Source organism: Saimiri boliviensis, chromosome 2 (assembly GCF_048565385.1).
Source record: "Saimiri boliviensis isolate mSaiBol1 chromosome 2, mSaiBol1.pri, whole genome shotgun sequence".
Classification (NCBI taxonomy): Eukaryota; Metazoa; Chordata; class Mammalia; order Primates; family Cebidae; genus Saimiri; species Saimiri boliviensis.
This window is the reverse complement of record NC_133450.1, coordinates 239530137-239554512: the sequence shown is the minus strand read 5'-3', so window position 1 is coordinate 239554512 and position 24376 is coordinate 239530137. Positions and strand designations below refer to the sequence as shown.

At 37.2% G+C, this 24376-nt stretch overlaps 1 protein-coding gene across 1 annotated transcript in view; it reads left to right on the top strand.

Annotated features, from left to right (window-relative positions):
* Positions 1-738: 738 nt before the first annotated feature.
* ERCC6L2 (ERCC excision repair 6 like 2) overlaps positions 739-24376 on the top strand; it is a 201719-nt gene continuing 178081 nt past the window's right edge. The window contains exon 1 of the mRNA XM_074395598.1: positions 739-1359. Coding sequence (XP_074251699.1) covers positions 1320-1359 — 40 coding nt within the window. The 5' untranslated portion in view covers positions 739-1319. The remainder of the gene's footprint in view (positions 1360-24376) is intronic.

The following is a 24376-nucleotide window of genomic DNA, read 5'->3' as shown; positions in this document are numbered from 1 at the left end:
TGAGCACACCCTTGAGAAAAGAGGTATGTTCCCGGCAGAGAATCAGAGAAGCAAGAGCCTGAAGATACACCAATCAGGCATGACCAGAAGTGACAAGAGAGGAAGAGGCAGAGATGGGAGAGGATGATTTGGTCTAGGGAAAGTTGTTAGAAATTAATTGCTTTCACTTCCCAGTTTTGTAAAAGACCTGGGTCTCAACTTCCAGCAAATCAAGATGGAGAATTTTTTAAACCATGATTAGGTACTTTAAAGAAATCTCCAAGTCTTGCTTTAGTTATTGGCCTAATCTCCTCTGTTCTCTGGGCTGCTGCAGTGTGAGGATCTGCAAAGAAGGGATTATTCATGGAAAGAAGAACATAAACGATGCTTGTTTATATCAGCACGATTTTTTTTCCCTCTCTGACTTAAGGCATTCATGGGTTCCTCCAACTGTCTGAGTCTCTGGGAAAGGGTGTGTTTGCCGGTTAATCAAGGAATACCTATTTCTCCCCTTCCTGCACTACTAATCAAGAGAGGCAAAGTTTTCAACTTCTGGCAAGTCCACTTGAGATGTTCCCTGAATGACTCAGCTGACAGGTTCACGGGTGACAGCTATCTCGCTATGACTAACCAGCTTCTACTTTTGACATCTTCTAGAAGAAGAAATTAGTTGTTGTGTAGAAGTTTCCCTCCAGATGGTCTTCACCTAGAGCCTAACAATGAGCCAAGTCCATCATGGGAAACTTTGTTTCAAAGAGAGCGGAATGTTGATGTATTATTGCAGTGCTGGCTGCCTCCGGGTTCTACCTCTCACAATGTCAGAAGATGATGACTTTCCGTGGTAATAAGGATTTTTACCAGGGCTTTCTTCGGTGCCCAAGAATAATACTTTTCTTGTGTTTCAGATTTTCAAGAAAATAAGAACGCTCCTTCTAAGAAACTGTTATCCAGCATCAGATCTCTGAATGCAGCTGACTGAAAAGTGGGCTTTTGCATGCAAGGTGGAAATCCATGTTCAGTTGAAGGTAAATAGAAAGTTAAACTCCTCGCTGTTAGGCTGCCAAGCACGCCAGGTCTTCTCTTCCTAACTGCCCTGAGGCACTTTGCATATCACCCATGGTGGCTTTTGAAGCCCACTGGGATCATCTCCGTCCTTGAGAAGGGGTTGGCAGTTCCAGGAGCTCTAGTCTACAGCACCGACAGATACTTCTTCTGCTCTATGTTTTACCTTCCTGTTTAACAGGTAGACCCATTTGCTACTAAGCTGGTTTCTCCAGCCTGGGCTGTAAAAAAGCAGCATCCTTCGGGAAGCATTTTGCACCGACTGCAATATTCCCGCGATGCCAAGACACAATCTCAGTGAGCTCCACATTTACTCAGGTAAATTCAACTAATTCATGTGCTGTATTAGCTAAATGGAGAAATATTTATTCAATCGTTTTGCTTACAAAGATTGTTAGATCTTATACTAAGCCAGAATTTCATCTGCCTCCTTTATGACATTTGTATAAGACTGGATGCCCATAACATTGAATATAATTTATAATACACTGCTCTCTATGAGCTTAAAGTGGTATAGTGCTGCAAGTTATTATTTGCCCTGAGAGGATGCAGGATAGTTAGAAACACAGGTAATTGGGATTGTAAGGCCAATAATTGCCTGTCTCAAGAATAATTACCATTGTTTGCCTGGCGTTTTATTTAGAAATAGGCTAATGGCTTTCTTTATAAAGAGCACTATTATATGCTTAAGTTTAGCCCTGTATCTTTAACAAAGATAATTCCTTAAGATCCTTTTTAAAAAATTCTAAAAGGACCTGTCTTTTACTACAGAAATTTTAATAATTTTTATTTTTCCCAGTGTTTTATGATGAACATTTTCTAATGTATAGAAAATTCAGAAGAAAAATACAATGAATCCTCGTATCACCTAGACACCTACCGTTTAGATTTAACAATTGTTAACACTCTGCCAGATAAGGTGTGTGTGAGGGTGTGGGTGTGGGTGTGTGCACTTGTGAGTGTATGTTGTTTGCTGAACCTATTTCAAAATAAACAACAGACTTCAGGATATTCTCCGCTAAATATTTCAGGGTCAACTTCTAAAAATAGGGCATTCCACTACTATACTCACAATACTATTAACACAGCCAAGAAAATTAGCAATTATATAATATTATCTTTTACCCAGATCATGTACACATTTTCTCATTTGTTCCTCAATTTAAGCAATGTGATGAATGGCTGTTTTTTAAAATTCAGGTTTATATATTGTGTTTTCTTTCTGCATCTCTTCTAATCTCTTTTAACACAACAGTGTTCTCGGTAGCACCCTCATGCCCCAATATATCTTATTTTCTTTGTCATTGAATGGTTAAAGCATCCAGGACCGTTGATTTGTATCATGTCCCAAATATGTTCATTTCTTCATAGTGTCCTATAGCTTGTTCATCTCCTGTGTGTTTCTTGTAAACTGGAAGGTGAGCCCTTTAGTTGTATCTTAAATATTTGGTCCTACTTATGCCGGCTTTTCTATCATTGCATCTAAATAACACTTGACCTTATTCAGTAAACTAAAATGGTTCTGATTGTATAAAATGTAAGTGCCATTAAGTGAGATCTCTCTCCTGTACTTTATGCCTTCCTAGTAAATGTGTAGTACATATTTATCAGCTGAACCACACCATTCATATTCAATCTCTCTGCATTCTTGTACGTCAGCCAAAATTTTTCATTTAGAACGTGGTGTACTACATTCAAAATCATTCTTTTCCTGCCGGCATGCTCTCTTTTTTTTTCCTTAGGATTATCTCTTTGGAGATTTTTGATTAAATATATTCCTTTGTACTGATAGGCAGTTAAAGTCTGAAACTTTAAACAGCTGGTTATCTGCTTCTAGGGTAATAAGGTATTTTAGAAAAACTTAGAAATTCATGCAGTTTATAAAAATAAATTCTTTAGTGTACCAATGAAGTGTGAGGGTAATCTGTATGCTAATTCTAGAATGTGCAATGAGTCACTTGCAGTAGAAATAGTCTCTAAACAAATGTGAAATTTTTAATTAATCCTAAGCTGTAAATTTTTTCCCAAACCAGAAAAAATTATGTTTGAGGATTTCAGAGTGATTGTAAATTAAACTAATTACGAATTGATTACCATTGCTAAGTGGGTCATTTAAATTCTTCTTAAGATAAAATGAAAGCCAAAGTTTTACTTGTAACTGATTTGATTATTTATGTACAGTGTTTGCTTTAGGGAAACATTTTAGTGTTTTCAAACTTCACCTTTTAGCTGGATCCAGTGATACGTCTCACAAAAGGACAGGCAATTTGGAAAGTGAACATGAAAATATCTGGGAAAGAGCAGTCCCGGACTGAAGGAATAGCAAATACAACAAACATAAAGACAAACCCCTAACCAATACTTATTTAAAAAAACTAGACTAGGAAAAAAAAGTCTGAAAATCACTAGACCATCTACATCCTCACTTGCTACAATTTGAGAGTCCTAAAAATATTCTCGTGAATATTACATTTAATATATTCAAGAATAGTCTTTAAAAATACACTTGTGATAAATTGGGTACATTTAGCAAATTGTTTTTAGACAAATTGATACTTTGTTAATTTGGCTTAGAGAGGTCTGGTTTTCAATCAATTGATTTCTGACTAATTTACCTATAGCTCTGCCTGCTACAGAATAGACATTTAGTAAATGTTTATTGAAAGAATGATAGGAAAAAGCTCGCATGTGGAAGAAAATGTCAGGGATTATATTGAGTATTGTATCTGAGAGCAATGAGTTAACTGGAACCTAATTTGGGTTTGTGGCTTATCTGCCTTTCTGATATTTGATCCCATCCAAAAACCATCTGCAGGATTTTTAACTGCAAAGCCCCGCAAGACCGATCTCTGGCCCCGTTTATCTCGTGGTGGCTTCCTCTCATCTTCAAAGCCCCAGGAACTCAGCTTTCTTTCCTCTCCAGCAACTCAGCCATCCTTCCTACCCCTTCAGATTTTGTTTCATGCCACTGCGTAATCTCCCTCATGTTGCATTTTCTTCTTCATCTGAGGTTAAGCATACAAACCTAAAAAAAATTAAGGATCTTATTCCCGATCTCTGAAAAGAAATTTCTGAAAAGAAATAGGATAACGAAGGAGCCAATCTGGTAGAAGTTAGTAAAGTTACAGAACCCTTCCGTAATTGTCAGGTGATCTGTTCCTTGTCCCTTTTAAGACAGTAAATGGATATCCAGGAGGATCAGACTTTTGTGTGTGACTTTTTCTCTCACCTCTAAATTACATGAATTAGTTTTATCTCCTTAGGATTTGTCAAAAGGCAAAGTAGTTATCATTACCAGTTAAACACATTGATATTTATTTATTTTAGCAAGCATGAAAGCAGTTGGTAAACAGGATGACAACAGCCAGCAAAACTGGGTCCCAGCTTGTGATGCCTCCAGAAAAGTAGTCAGGGTCCCACCTTGTGACCCCTCTTCCATACCCTTCCTGAATAGTCATCAGTGTTCCAGGTCTGGTATGCATTCCCCAAAGGCAGAAAAGAGAGTGCAGACTATAGTGTCCCTGATGAGGTCATATGTGGATCTCCTAATATCAATTTGGCTTGAATACGAGGACTGTTCTGTTCCAAGGGCAGGATGGAGGTATATTCCTAGGATATGGAATGGTAGATGTCTGAAATATACCTTGCAGACCACTACATTTCCCTCTACAGTTATTCCTGAGGGTGGAGCTCACTAAACTACTTTCTTTCTCATCCCATTTTTAGGTAGAATATTAGATGTTTCCTAAATTCAAATTGGCAGTTTGCGGTTTCTAGGACATCAGCAATGAATGACATCATTTTAATGGACCCCTGGCCCTTCCCTTTCCCCCTAGGAATGACGAACCTAGTTCATGTCCTTACTGATTGTCTGTGGCCCAATCACCATACTGAGCACAACATGTAAATATCATGAAGACAGTGTTCAAGGGCAAGGCTTCAGTGTATGAGGGGCAGCAGAGGTGTTGGGGGTGGGGGGAGTGGAAGAGCAAGGCTGAGCCATTCCCGAGAGGGATCCTGTTACCAGGAACATTGCCAAGGCAGGGGCTTTTGCAGCTGTGTAAAGAGCAGATTAGAAGCAAGATAGAAGCCTGTTGTAAAAACTGGGGCCCAGGATCAGGGCTGGACAACATCAAGCATCTTTGCTGCTAGAGGACTTAAATGTCGAGTCACAGCAACTTAATTCCTCCTATTAATACCTGGTTTGATTCTAGAAACTGGGGTGAGGCTGAGTTCCCTACTGGCAGCCAGAATTTTAGCTGCAGAGAGAGACAAGCTCCAGGAAATCTACAAAACTTAGGCAAGAAAGATATGGGGAAACAGAGGTCAGTTTCCAGAGAATTAAACAACTGACATCAAAGACTTAAGGGCTATTCCTGGTAAAGGAGTCTTTACATGTAGGGACTGTGCAAGGAGAAAAAGATAGTCCAATTGCATTCACATTCACACCTGAGTGAAGAGAAGGCAGGATAACTAAGCTGAACTGTCTTCATTCTGTTGCTTGCTAAATTTTAGAACTAAGTTTAAAGAACAATGAGACTAAGTCCGTAGGTCATGACAACCTGGCTACTTCAAGTTAGATCTCCATGATCATGAGTGTTTCCTGTCACTTGTCAATACCATGCCATTCTGAGATGGCCAGACCAGGCTTCTTCCCAGCCCTGGCACCCAGGGCTCTGGCTCAGCCCATTAATACCTACCCCCCTGCACTGACCTGATGCAGCAACTGCTGGTCTTCCAGCTTGTCCAGTGTCAGCCTAGCTCAAAACTGGGTCTTCACACCCACAGTCTAAGAAAGGTGTTGAACTGGCACATCTAAAGGCATCAAAGGGCCGCAATGCGTTAGAGTGGAAAGAGGAACAGAAACGTAATGAAGTTTCCAGAGGGCAACAAGAAACCAAGAACACGCAGAGCTTCATTTTAGGCTCCAGGGATTTTCCCAGGCTTATCTTCACTATTTCTTAGGGCTCCAATTTTCTAAATCCTTTATTCTTCAGTCAAGTGGAAGTACAAGGAAATGTGAGACTCTAGATGAGTCCCTGAAGTCATTGCTACTAATCAAATGGCTCGGGCAGCTCAGATCAGCAGGCACTTTGGGAGCATCAGCAATGACCCCTGTGTCCTTGGGATGTCACTCTCCTGCTATAAAATCTTCAATGGATCTCTACTGCCTTGGAATAATTGGACTCTCTAGCCTCACCTTGAAAATCTTCCAAGAACCCTTTCTCTTACTAATCCCCATCAGGCAACAAATACTTTGGCAAAACTTAATCACTGGTTTTTCACCTTTGCCATGAATTTTTTTCCATTTTCTGACTTTTCTCAGTTTACTTTGTGTAGAATCATATTTCATCTAACTTACACATCTAAATATGACTATTCTTCAATGCCAGCTAAAAGCTTATCTCTTCAAGAATGCAGAAGAGATAAGCTTTTAGCTGGCATTGAAGAATAGTCATATTTAGATGTGATTACACTAATCTCTGATTACACCTACATTTATTTGACTTATATTACTTCACATATTTTTACTATACAGTAAGTTTTCTATCGTCTTCCTCAGTTACACTGCACATTCATCAAGTACAGATATTATATCTTATCAGTATTTTCAATTGATCTCAGTGGCAGGGAGTTGAACTAATCATATTCCTCAGTTCATATCAGCCAATCATAAGAGTTGAAGTAAAACAGTTAATTTAGATATTTATTCCTTTTTCATCTCATTCCCTGTTACCATTCCCTATCCCATTCCCCCTCTTACCATAGACAACTGAGCTAATGAGTTTGAAATCTAACATGTGTGTATCCATACTCTTGCAAAATATAGTAATACAGTTCACTATTTTATTAGACTTTGTTCTACTTATTGTTTTTACTCAGTGCTGGGGTTTTTTGTTTGTTTGTTTTTTGTTTTGAGACAGGATTTCACTCTTGTTGCCCCCTAGGCTGGAGTGCAATGATGCAATCTTGGTTCACTGCAACCTCTGCCTCTCGGGTTTAAGCAATTCTCCTGCCTAAGCCTCCCAAGTAGCTGGGATTATAGGCACCTGTCACCACACCTGGCTAAATTTTGTATTTTTAGAAGAGGCAGGGTTTCACCATGTTGGCCAGGCTGGTCTCAAACTCCTGACCTCAGGTCATCCACCCACTTTGGACTCCCAAGTGCTGTGTTTTTAAGATCTATTCATATTGCTCTGTTGACACTTGATTTGTTACTTCAAGCTCTCAAAGAGTACTCAATATTATGCAGTCTGCACATTTTACTCACCCGTTCCTCTAGGAATGAACACCAGGATTTCCTCTAATCACTGGAAGCCACAACAGCACTTCAATGACTATGTAATACATGACTCCTATGTGTGAAAACTTCTTTAGAATATGTATACCCAGGTGAGGACTGGCTGGGTATATATGTTTTTTAATCTCATGGATATCTAGTAGTAATTTCTGATTTTGTTTAAATTACTCTTCATTGATTTTTAATACATATTAACGTTCTTCATATATCCTTTAGCCATGTAGGTTTCCACTTCTGCAATTGCCTATATATATTCTTTGTCTATTTTTCAATTAGTTCTCCTGACTCTTTATTATTGATTGATTTGCATATGTTTTCTATTACATCCTAAATTCTAGTTAGCACATTGGTTTCAGTTTGGCTGTGGGGTCCTTCACGGAACAATTCTGATTAAGTCAAATTAACAACTCCTTACCTTTTGCTTCTGCTTTTGGTATCTTGTTTAAGAGTTCTTTCCCATACCAGGGTCATAAAGTTAACCTACACTTTCTTCTGTAGCTCTATAGTTTTGCCATTCATATTTAGATATTTAGCATGTATACACATAAATACATATATGTTTTCACACACACATACACACACAGCCCATATATGCATATGTATATGTATGTATATGGTATGAGATAGAAATCTGTTTTTTCTCAATACAGTAAACTAATTTTCCCATTACCATAGAGTAGGTAGGTTTTCCTTTCCCCAAGAATTTGTAGTGCCACGTTTATTGTATCTAAGACTTCCATCTGAGGGCTCTGTTCCCTTCCATTTCTTCATTGGAATTTTTACACTAGTACCATACTGTTGTTTGTGTTTTTTAAAAATTGCTATAGCTTTGTTTTAATCTTAAGTTTTGGTAGAGCAAATTCCTGCCCTTTCGTCTTCTTTGTCAAAGTTGATTTAACTATTTGTGGATCTTCATTCTTTTATATACATTTTTAATGAAGCGAAGTCCTTCAAACATCTTGCTGCAATTTCAATTAGCATGATCTATGCATGATTTGTCAGGGAGTGCATGGATACTTTTAGAATGTTAGATGATCTTATCTGTGAAGATAAACTATTCCTTCATTTATTTAGAACTTCACGTCTCATGATAGGTTTTAAAACTTTCTCCATGGAGGTCTTTCACATTCTTTCAAAAGTTTACTGACATAGTTGTATTTACTGCTGTGTATAGCAGTTTATTTCCTAATTATGTTTTCTACATGATCATTGCTGGTACAGAGAACTGTTACTGACTTTTTAAAACTGATCTTGTATCCAGCAACTTTGCTAAACTTCCTGATTTCCTTTACCTTCTTGACCTGTTATAATGTCTATGTATAATATTGCTCTTTGCCTTTAGAATGCATTTTTGGCTTGAACTCTTTTGATAGATTTAAGATTAAGATTGGTACTCTGGCTTTTTAAATTGCTCTTTATGTTTCTTTTACATATGTTTTTAGTGCTTTTAATTTATATCCTTGTATATCTTTTTATTTTAAAGTGTAAGACTGTCAATATTACTGTTATATTAGGATGTATTTTTTCATTTTATGTTTACTTTTACGATGTGGCTTCTTATTCCTTTTCCTAGTTCATCTTGTGTTCTTCCGAAAGTGATTTTTGCTGCTTTGAGATTTATATTCTAATTTATTCTTCTAGCAAGTTATCTCTAAGTTGTCCTTTTATGACTGGGGCTTATTTCACTTAACATAATGTCTTAAAGTTTCATCCATGTTGTAGTATGTATCAGAATTTCATTCTTTTTAACGACTGAATAATATTTCGTTGTATGTAGATACCATGTTTTGTTTCTGCATTCATCTATCAATGGACACGTGAGTTTCTTCCACTTTTGACTATAGTGATAATGTTGCTGTTATTCACAATAGCAACAACATTCTCTATGTCTTTCTGCCAGTAGCACACTATTTTGATTATGATAGCTTGGAAATAAGAAAATGTATGCCCTTCAACTTTGTTCTTTACAAGATTGAGTTGGCTATATGTAGTCTCTTGAGATTCTGTATGAATTTTAGAATGGATTTTTTTATTTCTACAAAAAAGCACTGGAATATCAGTGGGGATTGCATTGAATCTGTAGAATGCTTTGGGTAGCATTGATGTCTTAACAATATTAAGTCTTCTAATTTATGAACACAGTTTTTTCCCCATTTATTCATGTCTTCTTTAATATCTTTCAGCAATATTTTGTAGTTTTGGTGTACAAATCTTTCACCTCCTTAGTTGTACCAATTCCTAAGTGGTTTGTGTGTGTGTGTGTGTGTGTGTGTGTGTGTGTGTGTTTGTTGTTGTTGGCTGGGGGAGATGCTATTGTAAGTTGAAATATTTTCTTAATTTCCTTTTTGAAATTTTCATTGTTAATATATAAAAATGCAGTAATTTTATGATTTTGCAACTTTCCCACACTGGTTTATCAGCTGTAACAGATTTGTTTGTGTAGAACCTTTAGGGTTTCCTACATGCGGAATGATGTAATCTGTGAACAGAGATGATTTTATTCCTTTTTCAATTGTGATGCCTTTAATTTTTTTTTCTTACTTAACTACATTGACTATGAATTCTAGTACTGTGTTGAATGAAGCGGCAAAACAGGCATCCTTGCCCTTATTCCTGATCTTAGAGGAAAAGCTTTCACCATTGAGTATGATGTTTGAGCTGTGGGTTGTTCATATATGGCTTTTATTATGTTGTGGTAATTTCCTTCTAGTCTTAGTTTGTTGAGTACATTTTTCTTTTAATTATGAAAGGGTATTGAATTATGTCACATGCTTTCTGTGTATCAATTGAGATGATTATGTGTTTTTATTTCCTTTACTTGTTAATGTAGTGTATTACATTGATTTATTTTTGTGTATTGAGCCATCCCTGTATTCCAGTAATAAATTCCACCTTGTCCTGGTGTGTAATCCTTTTAATATGCTCATTAATTTGGCTTGCTGGTATTTTTTGAGTATTTTGCATCAGTAGTCATAAGGGATATTAGTTTTCTTTTCTGGTAGCATCTTTATCTGGCTTTGATATCAGGTAATGGCAGACTTACAGACTTCAATAATAACTGCTCATTCTTTTTCAGTTTTTTGGAAGAGTTTGAGAAGGACGAGCATTAATCTTTCTTTGAAGGTTTGGTAGAATTCATCAGGGAAGACACCTGCTCCAAGGCTTTACTTTGTTAGAAAGTTTTTGATTATTAATTCAGTTGCCTTACTCATTAAAAAGGTCTACTCAGATTTTCTATTTCTTTATGATTCAGTTTTGGTAGGTTTTGTGTTTCCAGGAATTTGTCAATTTCATCTAGATTACCTAATTTGTTGGTGTACAATTGTTCATGATAATGTCATAATTCTTTTTATTTCCATAAAATCAGCAAAGCTTTTTATGTCACTCACTTGAGTCTTCTCTTTTTTTTAAGTCAGTCCAGCTAAAAGTTTGTCAATTTTCTTGAGCTTTTAAAAGAACAAACTCTCAGTTTTATTGATTTTCTCTATTTTTCTCCTCTCTATTCTAATCTTTGTTACTTTTTTTCCTTTTGCTAGGCTTGGGTTTAATTTTTACTTGTTTTTCTAGTTCTATAAGGAAGAAAGTTAGAGCACTGATTTGAGATCTTATTTTTCAGTGTAAGCATTTACAGCTATAAGTTTTCCTCTTCACACTACATTCACTACATCTGGTAAGTTTTATTATGTTGTGTTTTCATTTTCATTTGTCTCAAGATATTTTCTAATTTCCCTTGTGATTTCTTCTTTAACCCTCCAGTTGTTTGAGAGTGTACTGTTTACTTTCCACATAGTTGTGAATTTTTCTTTTTTTCTTCTGCTATTGACTTCTAGTTTCATTCCATTTTGATAGTGAAAGATAGTACGATTTCAATTTTTTAAAAAACGTATTTGGGCTTGTTTTCTAACCTAACGCATGGTCTGCCCTGGAGAATGTTTCCTCTGCACTTGAGAAAAATATATATTCTGCTGTCATTGGGCATAGTATTCTGTATATGTCTGTTAGTGTCATTTGTCTACAGTGTCGTACGTGTCCTCTTTTTATTGATTGATTTTCTGTCTACTTGTAATATGCACTATTGAGAGTGTGGTATTAATGTCTCCTACTATTATTGTAACCAAGAGTTTTTTTCAATAGGGTCTTTGTGTGGCTGTCTTTCTGAGGTTTTATATGGCCAAGATTATTTCTATTGCACTTTTCATATTTAAACGCCAGTCCAGATAGGTGCAAGATTCTAGCTTCAAAGATTTTTTTTTTCTAATTCTAAAAAATACAACTTAGTTGTCTTTTTGCAGAAGTTTTTGAAACGTTTAAAATGAATATGTTACCTCTTCATTTGTAAGTGATCTGTTTCTTTCTGGAAGCTTTTAGAAATTTGTCTTTGATAGTCTTAAATTTTACTATATAATGTGTCTTAAGTATGATAATGATTTCAATAACAGCTGTATTATTTATGTAAGAATTTGTATAATCTCCATATTTTAGCTGAAATTTTTGGACATATTGATGACTTTGGGTTTTATGAGGTCAGGAACTATGCTTTTCTGTTTCATAGCTGTATCTTTAGTGCCTAGTATTATTAGTGTACGGTAGATTGTACTAAATAAATATTTGTTGAATGAATGAATGAATGAATGGTCATCCAGGTGACTGGCAACTTTTCTAAGATTCTCTAAAATATATTATTTCTTTTGTAATTTGTCTCAATAACTAGGGAATTTTTACAGCAGACAAGAAAAAGACATTTAATAGAATTTAACACTAAACTGAGTTAGTTTCAATAAATCATCTATAGGTTATAAGAAATATTTTTAAAAAATACATAGGAAAAGAACCATGTAAATTCCCATTGGCTTATACACGCATGCCTGAAATCTGAAAGATACTAGTCTTGGTTGAAAAATGCCTCAGTATGCATTTATAGAGTGTGAGTCACTGTATCACACTGTACTTGGTTTACAGCCCTTTCTTCCCTGCTAAACTGTGACCAATTTGGAAGAACCACATTTTTGAAGAAATAATATGATGACAAAAAATTTGTACTTTACTCCTTTAGACTAGTGATGTATACCACTGTGTAATTATTAAAATACTTAAAAGCAGAAAGAAGTGGTAATTTTACATTTTTTCGTTCAAGAATATCCTCTTTTATTAATGTAAGCTAAGTTAAAACACAAACAAAAGTGGAAGACAGAATGGGGACTTTCTTCGATTAATTCATCTTTATTATGGTCTTAGCCTTATTTTCCTTAGTGGAATTATTATTTTCTAATGAAATTGGACCATGTATGAACTCCCACCATCATCTGCTTTTCTTAACTATCATCTAAAAATACAGTGTGAATGTCCACCTTTAACAGGCATGTACATTTTCATGGTGCCACAGACTTAGAAACTGACATAATCTTTCTTTAAGAAAAGTAGGCCAGGCACTGTGGGTCACGCCTGTAATCCAGCACTTTGGGAGGCCAAGGCAGGTGAATCATGAGGTCAGGAGTTCCAGGCCAGCCTAGCCAACATAGTGAAACCCCGTCTCTACTAAAAATACAAAAAAGTAGCCGAGCGCGGTGGCAGGGGCCTGTTATCTCAGCGGCTTGGGAGATGGAGGCAGGAGAATCGCTTGAACCTGGGAGGCAGAGGTTGCAGTGAGTCGAGATTGTGCCATGGCACTACTCGCTGGCAACAAAGCAAGAAGGTGGGACTCTGTCAAAAAAGAAAGAAGGAGAGAAAGAGAGAGAGAGAGAGAGAGAGAGAGAGAAAGCAGGGAAGAAAGGAAGGAAGGAGGGAGGGAGGGAGGGAGGAAAGGAAGGAAGGAAATAAAAAGCTTGCTAGTAAAAGAAGAGAGCCCCTCCTGACTGTGAATATTAAAAGTCCAAGGACAATTCACAGCCATATGAGGCCTTATTGTGAGAACACTAGTAAATGCAAAAAAAAAAAAAAAATAGAAAAGAAAAAAAAAACCCTTAAGAAAATGTTTTTGACAGTGAAATTATTGCAGGCTTTTAGATATTGAGAACCTATTTGTGAAACTGAACTATATAAATAATTAATAGTAAGAAAAATAAAGCCCATGTTTTTCTACAGAAATTGAATGAATTATAGAAATTTGAGAAGGTGTTAACAGTCTTGAAAATATGAATTCTTTGGGTTTTGCATTTCCACTGTGGAAAAGTGGTGTGGGATATTTCAACCAGTCTGTCAAATAATCTATGCATAAATTGGAGAGAGCAGTTCCCCTGAAAGAGTTGCTTTATATTAAAAAAAAAATAGTCTCCAGTTTAAAAATAAACCCACTTACCTTTTACATGCTTTTTATATTTCCCTGTCTTAATTAATTCCTCAAGTTAATTTCTTTTTAACCAAACACCGTCAATCCCCAGATCATGCCATCGCATTCCAATTTAGGGCAATGTGATAAAAAATGATCCTTATTAATGAAGTACAGTATTATATTTGCATTCAGAATCAACTATCCAAGTCTGCGTATCTTGTAATGGCCCTATAACTTTCTTTACCCTTGTTTTATGGTACCTAAGCTGTCAATTCCTTTGGGAACATTTTTGAAAAGTGAAACTTTGGCAATCATCTTTACAAAGTATATAGACATAGTTTAAAATTTAAACTTAAAAATTTTAAACTATGTCTATATAGCTTCTCTTTTGAAAAAGTTTGCCTTGCTTGAAGAACTTAACTAATCAAAATTCAATTCAAGGAAAGTTGCCAAAGGAGATGATGTGTTATAAAATAACTGAGGGAAAAATTATCTTCAGCAAAAATCACATAGAATTTTAGACTTGAAATGGACCCTACAGGTCACGTAATCTGAAGATCACTAGGGGAGTCCATGGAAAGAATAGAAAACAATTTTCACACTCTAATTTTACATGGGATTCAACTATGTAATGTTTCCATGCAGATTTATGCAATATTGTAAATCTGCATCTTGATGTCCTTCAAACGTAATTCACATTACTTTAACTAGAATCTTTATGGGGTGGAGGCGATAAACTCTATTATTAATATGTAATTGATTTTTGGAGATTTAAACCTCTTGCATTTAAACAATTCTCTGCCTCAGCCTCCCAAGTAGCTGGGATTACAGGTACCTGCCACCACACCCAGCTAATCTTTGTATTTTTAGTAGAGACAGGGTTTCACCATATTGGTCAGGCTGGTCTTGAACTCCTGACCTCGTGATCCACCCACCTCAGCCTCCCAAAGTGCTGGCATTACAGGTGTGAGCCACCACACCCAGCCAACCTACCTTTGTTTATTTAAGGCTAACAAATCTGAGTAGCAAGTTCTTTTATGGATATGCTAGTGTTTTACTCTGGTTTTTTTTTTTTTTGAGACAGAGTTTCGCTCTTGTTACCCAGGCTAGAGTGCAATGGCGCGACCTCGGCTCACCGCAACCTCCGCCCCCTGGGTTCAGGCAATTCTCCTGCCTCAGCCTCCTGAGTAGCTGGGATTACAGGCACGCACCACCATGCCCAGCTAATTTTTTCTATTTTTAGTAGAGACGGGGTTTCACCATGTTGACCGGGATGGTCTCGATCTCTTGACCTTGTGATCCACCCGCCTCGGCCTCCCAAAGTGCTGGGATTACAGGCTTGAGCCACCGTGCCCGGCTGGTTTTTTTTCTTTTTTTTTTTATGATGAGTTAATCATGTATGATATAAATCTCATAAATGTTTTATATTTTTTGCATTGGTCATTAAATTAAATTGTTACATTAAATAAAAACAAAAGAATGCCAAAAGGAATGCTTAGAATATAACCATATGTGCATCATTAACATGCAAATGTTCACATATAAACAATAAAATACAATTCTATTCATTTAAAGAGTAAGAATAGAAGCATGTCTAGGAAGGCAGCTGCTTTGTAAGCAGTCCTTCAAGTGGTATAATTCTACCACTTCTCTCATCGATCCGGGACTTTACCACTCATTTGGTATTTGACAGCTGTGCTGGGATGACTGGAAAATTTGAATGTGTAAAAATAACTTGTTGGACTGGTTTTTTTAATTTTCTCTAATTTTAAAGTTTTCTAATTGTTTTGCATTTTGCATTTTGTTTTTAATTTGCTTGGAATTTAACTCTGTGTATAGTATTAGAAGTTCAACCCTATTTCCCTCCTCTGTGGAAAAACAAGTTTCACCACCGTTTAGTCCTCTTCCCCTTTTGATGTTTTATCAAAATTGCCTTGATCACTCTTGGCACTTTCCACTTTCACATAAATTTTACAATCTTCTTGTCAAGGTCCAGGCGGAAAAACGCCTGCCAGTAATTTGGCAAGGAATTGCGCTATGAATGATTGTGGAAAATCTTAACATCTTTATTATTTTTTAATATCACGAACATGGTATATCTTTCCTTTTATGTAGGTTTACAATATGGCTTTATTATTGTCTCTATAAACAACTTGAACACATGTTTATTTATTTATTTTTTTTGAGAGTCTCACTCTGTCACCAGGCACTAGGCTGGAGTGCAGTGGCACAATCTCGGCTCACTGCAACCTCCGCCTCCTGGGTTCAAGCAATTCTCTTGCCTCAGCCCCCCAAGTAGCTGGGATTACAGGTGCACGCCACCACGCCCAGCTATTTTTTCATATTTTTAGTAGAGACGGGGTTTCACCACGTTGGCCAGGATGGTCTTGATCTCTTGACCTTGTGATCCGCCCGCCTCGGCCTCCCAAAGTGCTGGAATATAACCAGGCTTGAGCCACCGTGCCCGGCCAACATTTTTAGATAATTATTAGCTATTCTTATATTTTGTTGGTTGCTACTGTAAAAATACATTTTAAAAATAATATTTTCTAACTTGTATAGCTAGTGTGTAGAAATAGAGTTGATTTTTGTAAATTACACTTGTATCCTCAAACCATGTTGAATTATCTTATTCTAAAAATTTATTTGCACATTCTCTTGCTTTTTATTGAATAATCATTGCAAGTTGGCAGTTTTAAGTCTTCCTTCTCAATATGCATAATTTATGTATAGCATATTTTATTGTTGAAATGGTTAAGATCAATGTTGAATAGAAGTAGCGATAACAGATGTCATTATGTTCATGGTTTTAAAAAGACAGTGTCTACATGCACATGTATGTTCATTGTGGCACTGTTTACAAAAGCAAAGACCTGGAACCAACCCAAATGCCCATCCATGGTAGACTGGACAAGAAAATTGTGGCACATGTACACCATGGAATACTCTGCAGCCGTAAAAAAGGATGAGTTCATGTCCTTTGTAGGGATATGGATGAAGCTGGAAACCATCATTCTCAGCAAACTAACACAAGAACAGAAAAGCAAACAGCGCATGTTCTCACTCACAGGCGGGTGTTGAACAATGAGAACACCTAAGTAGGTGTTGATTTTTATAAATTATAGTTGTATCCTCAAACCATGGTGAATTCTCTTATTCTAAAAATTTATTTGCACATTCTCTTGCTTTTTACTGAATAGTCATATTGTTTGTGAATAGTGCCCAATAGGGAGGGGAACATCACACACTCGGGTCTGTTGGGGTTGGGGGGCTAGGGGAGGGACAGCAGGGGGTAGGGAGGTTGGGGAGGGATAACATTGGGAGAAACACCTGATGTGGGTGACAGAGGGGATGGAGACAGCAAACCACCATGGCAGGTGTGTACCTATGCAACCATCCTACAAGATCTGCACAGAGACCCCAGAACTTAAAGTACAAAAAAAAAAAAGAAAAAAAAGACAGTGTCTAACATTTCACCATTAACTATGATGCTTGCTGCAGGTTTGGAATAGATACTCTTTATTAAGTTAAGGAATTTTCTTTCAATTACTTTTTTACTAATATTTGGTTGAATTTTAGAAAATTTTTCTGTCTGTTGAGATGACATAATTTTTCTTCTTTGTTAGTGTGGTAATTTCACTACTAGATTTTCCAGTTTTAAACTATGTTTGCATTCCTGAGATAAACCCAACTTGGTCATGATGCATTATTATTACTATTATTACTATTATTATTGCTATTATTATTCAAAATTAGATTCAGTTGTCCAGTATTTTGTTTAGAATTTTTGCATATAACCGTAAGTAAAATTTACTTATAATTTTATTTGTCATGGTATCCTTATTAGATTTTGCTGTCAAGATTTAACCAAGTTTATAAAATAAGCTGAGGAGTATTCCTTTTCTTGTATTCTCTGGAAGAGTTTATGTGCTATTGGATTTCTCTATTCCCTTTGAGTGGCAGAACTTTCATGTAGTCATTTACCTCTGGTCTTTTCTTGGAGAGACATTAGCAACTACTGATTCAAGTTTCTCCAACAGTTACAGATTTCTTCAGTGCTTCCTTTTTGATATACATATACAGAGCCTCGTTCTGTCGCCCAGGCTGGAGTGCAGTGGCATGATCTCGGCTCACTGCAACCTCTGCCTCCCAGGTTCAAGCGATTCTCCTGCCTCAAGCCTCCTGAGTAGCTGGGACTACAGGCGCATGTCACCACACCCAGCCAATGTTTTGTATTTTTAGTAGAGATGGAGTTTCACCGTGTTAGCCAGGATGGTCTCCATCTCCTGACCTCATGATCCTCCCGCCTCAGCTTCCCAAAGTGCTGGGATTACAGGCATGAGCCACCGCACCCAGCCCCCCTTTAAAGGCAATATACAGTTAAACACTTTGGCATGAAATCGTTTTTAGAGTACTCCTATAATTTTCCTAATTTTTGAATTCTCTTTCGCATTGCTCTATTTTTTCATTCCTAGTGTTCATTTGAGTCTTTTCTCTATTTTTCGTGATGCATTTCACAGTGGTTTGCCTACTTCATTAATTGTTTCAAAGAATCAGCTTTTGGCTTTGTTGTGTTTCTTACTACTCCTTAACTTCTGTTTTTAATTTTTTCCTTTTATTTTAGTTTCCTTAGGATTAGTTTGTTGTTCTTTTTAAAAATTAAGTTGGAAGCACAGATCATAAATTTTCAGCTTTTCTTCTTTTTCAATATAAGTATTTTTTACACTTTAGCAATTTCCTACAAACTTTGATATGTAGTACTATTATTCAGTTCTAATGGATGTTGAAACGGCAGGACTCGGGATGAAATATGAATATAAGTTCATTTATTTGAACAATACTCATTCAAACCCACTTTGAGAGCTATTTTTTTCTTCATATTCTTGAAAGGAAACTAAGAAAAGTCTCATGATTCTTCTAGTCTTTCTTGATTATAGAAAAATCCTGTGGTCACTTCTAGCCGCTAAAAAGAGACAAACAAAAAGTCAGTTTGGCAATAAATAAGTCCATGGTGATAAAAAAAATATTAAGACTTCAACAATGATTCATCCTTAAAGACTGGCTCACAGTTGGTACAGACAAGTGGTTTGCAGGGGAAAATGTGGAGGTGATTGCTTCTTTCATATGATTTATGCCTCACCTTCCTCTCCTACTTTCTAAGCTGCTTCTGACTTCTTTAGGGTTGATTTGGAAAAAGATATAAAATAAGGAACAGGGGCCAGGTGCAGTGGCTCACTCCTGTAAACCAAGCACTTTGGGAGGCCGAGGCAGGCAGATTACTTAAGGTCAGGAGTTCAAGATCAGCCTGGACAACATGGTGAAATCCATCTCCACTAAAAATACAAAAATTAGCCAGATGTGGTGGCGCATGCCTGTAGTCCTAGCTGCTCAGGAAGCTGAGGCAGGAGAATTGCTTGAACCGGGAAGCAGAGGTTGCAGTGAGCTGAGATTGTGCCACTGCATTCCAGCCTGGGTGATAGAGCAGACTCTGCCTTAAAAAAGGGGAGAGGGGCCGGGCGCGGTGGCTCAAGCCTGTAATCCCAGCACTTTGGGAGGCCGAGGCGGGTGGATCACGAGGTCAAGAGATCGAGACCATCCTGGTCAACACGGTGAAACCCCGTCTCTACTAAAAATACAAAAAATCAGCTGGGCATGGTGGCGCGTGCCTGTAATCCCAGCTACTCAGGAGGCCGAGGCAGGAGAATTGCCTGAGCCCAGGAGGCGGAGGTTGCGGTGAGCCGAGATCGCGCCATTGCACTCCAGCCTGGGTAACAAGAGCGAAACTCCGTCTCAAAAAAAAAAAAAAAAAAAAAAAAAAGGGGAGAGGAACAGGAAAGGTCTTACTTAACCAGCATGAGATTGCATAGGTTTTCCATGGGTATCTTTCTCTCTTGGGAGCTTCTCTGTGTTCTTCAAAGTCACTACTTTACCCTTAGGCATCCAGCTGTTCAGATCCCCTCCTGGGGTCATCTTGAAACTTCTACTGGCTCTCACTTACCTATGACCTACATACCATCTCACAGCAGTTTGAATGGAGCTCATTAAATAATCAGGAGACAACAGATGCTGGAGAGGATGTGGAGAAATAGGAACGCTTTTACACTGTTGGTGGGAGTGTAAATTAGTTCAACCATTGTGGAAGACAGTGTGGCGATTCCTTAAGGACCTAAAAATAGAAATTCCATTTGACCCAGCAATGCCATTACTGGGTATATATCCAAAGGATTATAAATCGTTCAACTATAAGGACACATGCACACGAATGTTCATTGCAGCACTGTCTACAATAGCAAAGACCTGGAACCAACCCAAATGCCCATTGATGATAGACTGAACAGGGAAAATGTGGCACATATACACCATGGAATATTATGCAGCCATCAGAAACAATGAGTTCATGTCCTTTGTAGGGACATGGATGAACCTGGAAACCATCATTCTCAGCAAACTGACACAAGAGCGGAAAATCAAACACCGCATGTTCTCTCCTTCAGATTTCTAAAGTTTGAGTCAAATAGTTCACAATACCCCACAAATTCTAGGGAATGCGTATCAAAATTTCCAGATTGTGATCCCTCTGAAACCCCTTTTGGTTACCTGGAAAGACTTAGTACTGCAATTGCTCTGTCAAAAACATCTTCTCTCCCTCTAATCTCCCATTCCCAACCCTTTTATATTCTAAATGTAGGTGAGGAATTAGGGTAATAAAATCTATGTTGATGACTTCCTTTGGAAATCTTACGTGGAATATTATCTTACAGCAAAATATGGGCTTTGTCATCTTAGGACTTCAGCTGAAACCATCTAAACACATTCCATTTTTTGGGTCTGTTGCATATTTACTTTCTAATCTTCATCATGATTTTTTCTCTGGCTCATTAAGTTACCTAGAAATGTGTTTCTAAGGGCCAGGCACAGTGGCTCATTCCTGTAATCCCAGCACTTTAGGAGGCTGAGGCAGGCAGATCACCTGAGGTCGGGAGTTCAAGACCAGCCTGACCAACATGGAGAGACTCTGTCTCTACTAAAAATACAAAATTAGCTAGGTGTGGTAGTGCGTGCCTGTAATCCCAGCTACTCGGGAGGCTGAGGCAGGAGAATCACTTGAACCAGGAGGCAGAGGTTGTGATGAGCTGAGATCATGCCATTGCACTCTAGCCTGGACAACAAGAGCGAAACTTCATCTCAAAAAAAAAAAAAAAAAAAAGAAAAGAAAACATGTTTCTACATTTCTGACTATATCGTCTTTAAGAGTATACATGCCAATTTCTAACTTAATTAATGTGATCACAGAACATGATTGCAGATTTCTGGAAAGCTGTTGAGACTTGCTTTATGACATAATTCAGCATTAGTTTTTGTAAATGTTCCCCATGTGTTTGCAAAAATGTTAATTCTGATGATAGGATGGCGTATGCTACATAAGTCCATTAGATCAAGATTGTTAATTGTGTGGTTCAAATCTACTTTCTTTTTAATCTGATAATTACTAGTGAAATGTATTAAAAATTCATACCATGTTTGTGGACTTACCAGTTTCCTCTTGAAATTCTGAAACCTTTCATATATATTTTAAGACAGTTAGTAGATGGTGCTAGGTGGAGAACATTTTTACCTCCTTGGTTTAAAAAAAATGCCATTTATCACTTTACGTAATTTATTTGTCCCTGAAGCTTCTTGCATTAAAGCTTGTTTTGTCTGATATTAGCATTTTGAGCTATCCCAACTCTTTTGTTTGTTTTTGCCCCCTAGACTCCATTTCTTTCTACCTTTGTCGTGTATTTTCTGCTTTTTTGTCCTGCATTTGCGGTTCTTTATTCAGATCTTTCAGTTCATAAATTCTCTAGTAGGGTATGTTGAACTTTCTCTTTAAGTTACCGTTGAGCTTTCCATTTTAATAATTAAAACTTTTATTTTCAGAAGTTCTGGTTCTTTTGAAAAAAAAATCTGTTTTTACAGTGCCTTCTGTTTCCTTTCTATTCAGTTCAGTTTTTTAAAATATCAACATGTATTTTAACCACACTTTAAAAAACCCCTTCTATCAATTACCTCTAGTTTCTGAAATTACTAAAACTCTATTTCTGTTGTATGTTTTCTCTGCTGGCCCTTGTTCATGATGGCTTGTTTCTGTGTATGTTTTGCAGCTTTAGGGTTGTGAATTGTTAGATGGGACTTCATCTGCAGAAATTCTGAGGAGTACTTGTTACAATGTTTCCCTCTAGAAAAGATGTGCCTACTTTCTAGCGACCTAGATGCAATTAATCAGGCACTACATTATGCTATTATGTTAGCTTAGGGTTTCCTAGGTCATGCAGATTGTATACATTCAAATCCATAATTTGTTTGAGGGCATAACTGTGACTTCAAAGTTTCAGAGGAAATTAACAAAATCCCTTCAAAAATCTCACACCAAGACAGACAAATCCCTCTTCATCCTCCTCTTCTGCTGTCCAGATTTTTTCCTTCTAGCTCACCATTTCACTAAGGAGGTTACCTTTCAAGCTTTCTGATTTCAAATGAGTCTCGGTTTCAATTTGGGACCTTGTGGGAGCTTGAGACCATGTCTTCTGCTCCCACAAGACTGTTAAAATTCAGATCTTTGTGTAACTGAGCTAAACAAATGTGTCCAGGAAAGGAGTGGCATAATTGTCATCTTAATAAGCTAGTTTTCAACTTCTTCCTTATTTTTGGTCTATGAGGATTTCACCTACTTTTTGAAAGCTCAGCTATGCATTTTGAGATTTTCTTTATTTTTAAATTTTTTATAGATTCAGGGGGTACAGTACAGGTTTGTTACATGGGTATACTGCATAATGGTGAGGTTTGGGCTTCTAGTCTACCCATCACCCAAAGAGTAAACATTGTACCCAATAAGTAACTTTTCAACCCTCACCCCTCTCCCATCCTACCCACTTTTGGAGTCCTCTGTGTCTATTATTTCTTTCTGCACATCCATATGTACCTACTGTTTAGCTCCCTCTTCTAAGTGAGAACACATGGTATTTAATTTTCTGTTTCTGAGTCATTTTACTTAAGATAATGGCCTCCAGCTCCATCCATGTTGCTGCAAAAGACATGATTTTCTCTCTTTTACGGATGCAATGTATTCCGTGGTGTTTACATACCACAGTTTCTTTATCCAGTCATCTCAGGCACTTAGATTGATCCCATGACATTGTTATTGTGAACTTTACTGTGATAACATACAAGTGTAGTGTCTTTCTGATATAATGATTTCTCGTCCTTTGGGTAGATACTCAGTAGTGGGATTCCGCATCAAATGGCAACTCTACGTTTAGTTCTTTGAGAAATCTTCATACTGTTTTCCATAGATGTTGTACTAATTTACATTCTCATCAACTGTGTATAAGCATTCCTTTTTTCGTTTGAGAGTTTTTATAAATGTATTTCAACCAGTAGTTCTTGGTGTTTTGTTGCAGAATTTTTTTTTTTTTTTTGACACGGAGTTTCGCTCTTGTTACCCAGGCTGGAGTGCAATGGCGCGATCTCGGCTCACCGCAACCTCCGCCTCCTGGGCTCAGACAATTCTCCTGCCTCAGCCTCCTGAGTAGCTGGGATTACAGGCACGTGCCACCATGCCCAGCTAATTTTTTTGCGCTTTTAGTAGAGACGGGGTTTCACCATGTTGACCAGGATGGTCTCGATCTCTTGACCTCGTGATCCACCCGCCTCGGCCTCCCAAAGTGCTGGGATTACAGGCTTAAGCCACCGTGCCCGGCTTGTTGCAGAATTTTTATACTCATGCCACATGAGGTGTTAAATATTCCATGAAATACGATCATAAATTCTAATTTTTAAAATTTAAAAATCTCTCCTGTGCATAGTATTTTATAGTTTTGTCACATTGGAATGAGAGTCGGGAATTGTGTCCCAGTCCTAACTTTCTTATTTGCTATTTTGTGACTTTGGGTAAAGAGTCTAACATTTCTCAAGCTATTTCATTACCTTTAAATTAGAAAACTTAGATCAAGTGATCATAAGATTTCAAGTTCTATTATTTATTGAGTCTATGAAGCAAAACTGGTGTTGGTGAATAGTCAAGGTGTAATAATAATAATACTCATTACATGGGACCATGACTATTTCTACCACTGACTCTATGTATCTTTCACTATACCTTGCTTAAGGCTCTAAGTTTTCTTTCTTTGGCTGAGCTTTTTTTCTTGTGTTTTGCTTTTTAAATTGTGGTAAGAAGGAACAGATAATATAAAATGTACCTTCTTTAACCACTTTTAAGCATACTGTTCAATAGCGTTAACTATGTTTACATTGTTGTACAACATTGAGCTTTAAACTTTAAGATTTAGGTTATTCATGGCAAGGAACGACAGATCTATTTTATGTCCTGTTCTCTTGCCTTCACTGTCTTCCTTCTTCCCCCCAACCCCCATTGGCTGCAACAATGTATGGGGGGAGAAATGCTGCAACCTAAAATTACCTAACTAAAACTCAAAGACTTAATTTCTTGCGTTGTCTTAGTGTTTCATATCTTTTTTTTTTCCTGGGGCCTTTTTGCTAGATTAACTCACAATTCTGGAAATCGGTCAGCCACATACAGGTATATATTTGACTTCTGCAGTATGAACATAAAAAGAGACTACTTTTTGGCAAAATATTGGTGGGTTTAGTCATCCTTCCATGAGCCTCTTTTGAAACGGCTGTGTTATCACCATCTGTGTTATTTTTTCTCTTTTGTAGTTTTAATTGACCATTTTTGCTAGATCCTCCTTTGCCAATAGTTTTGT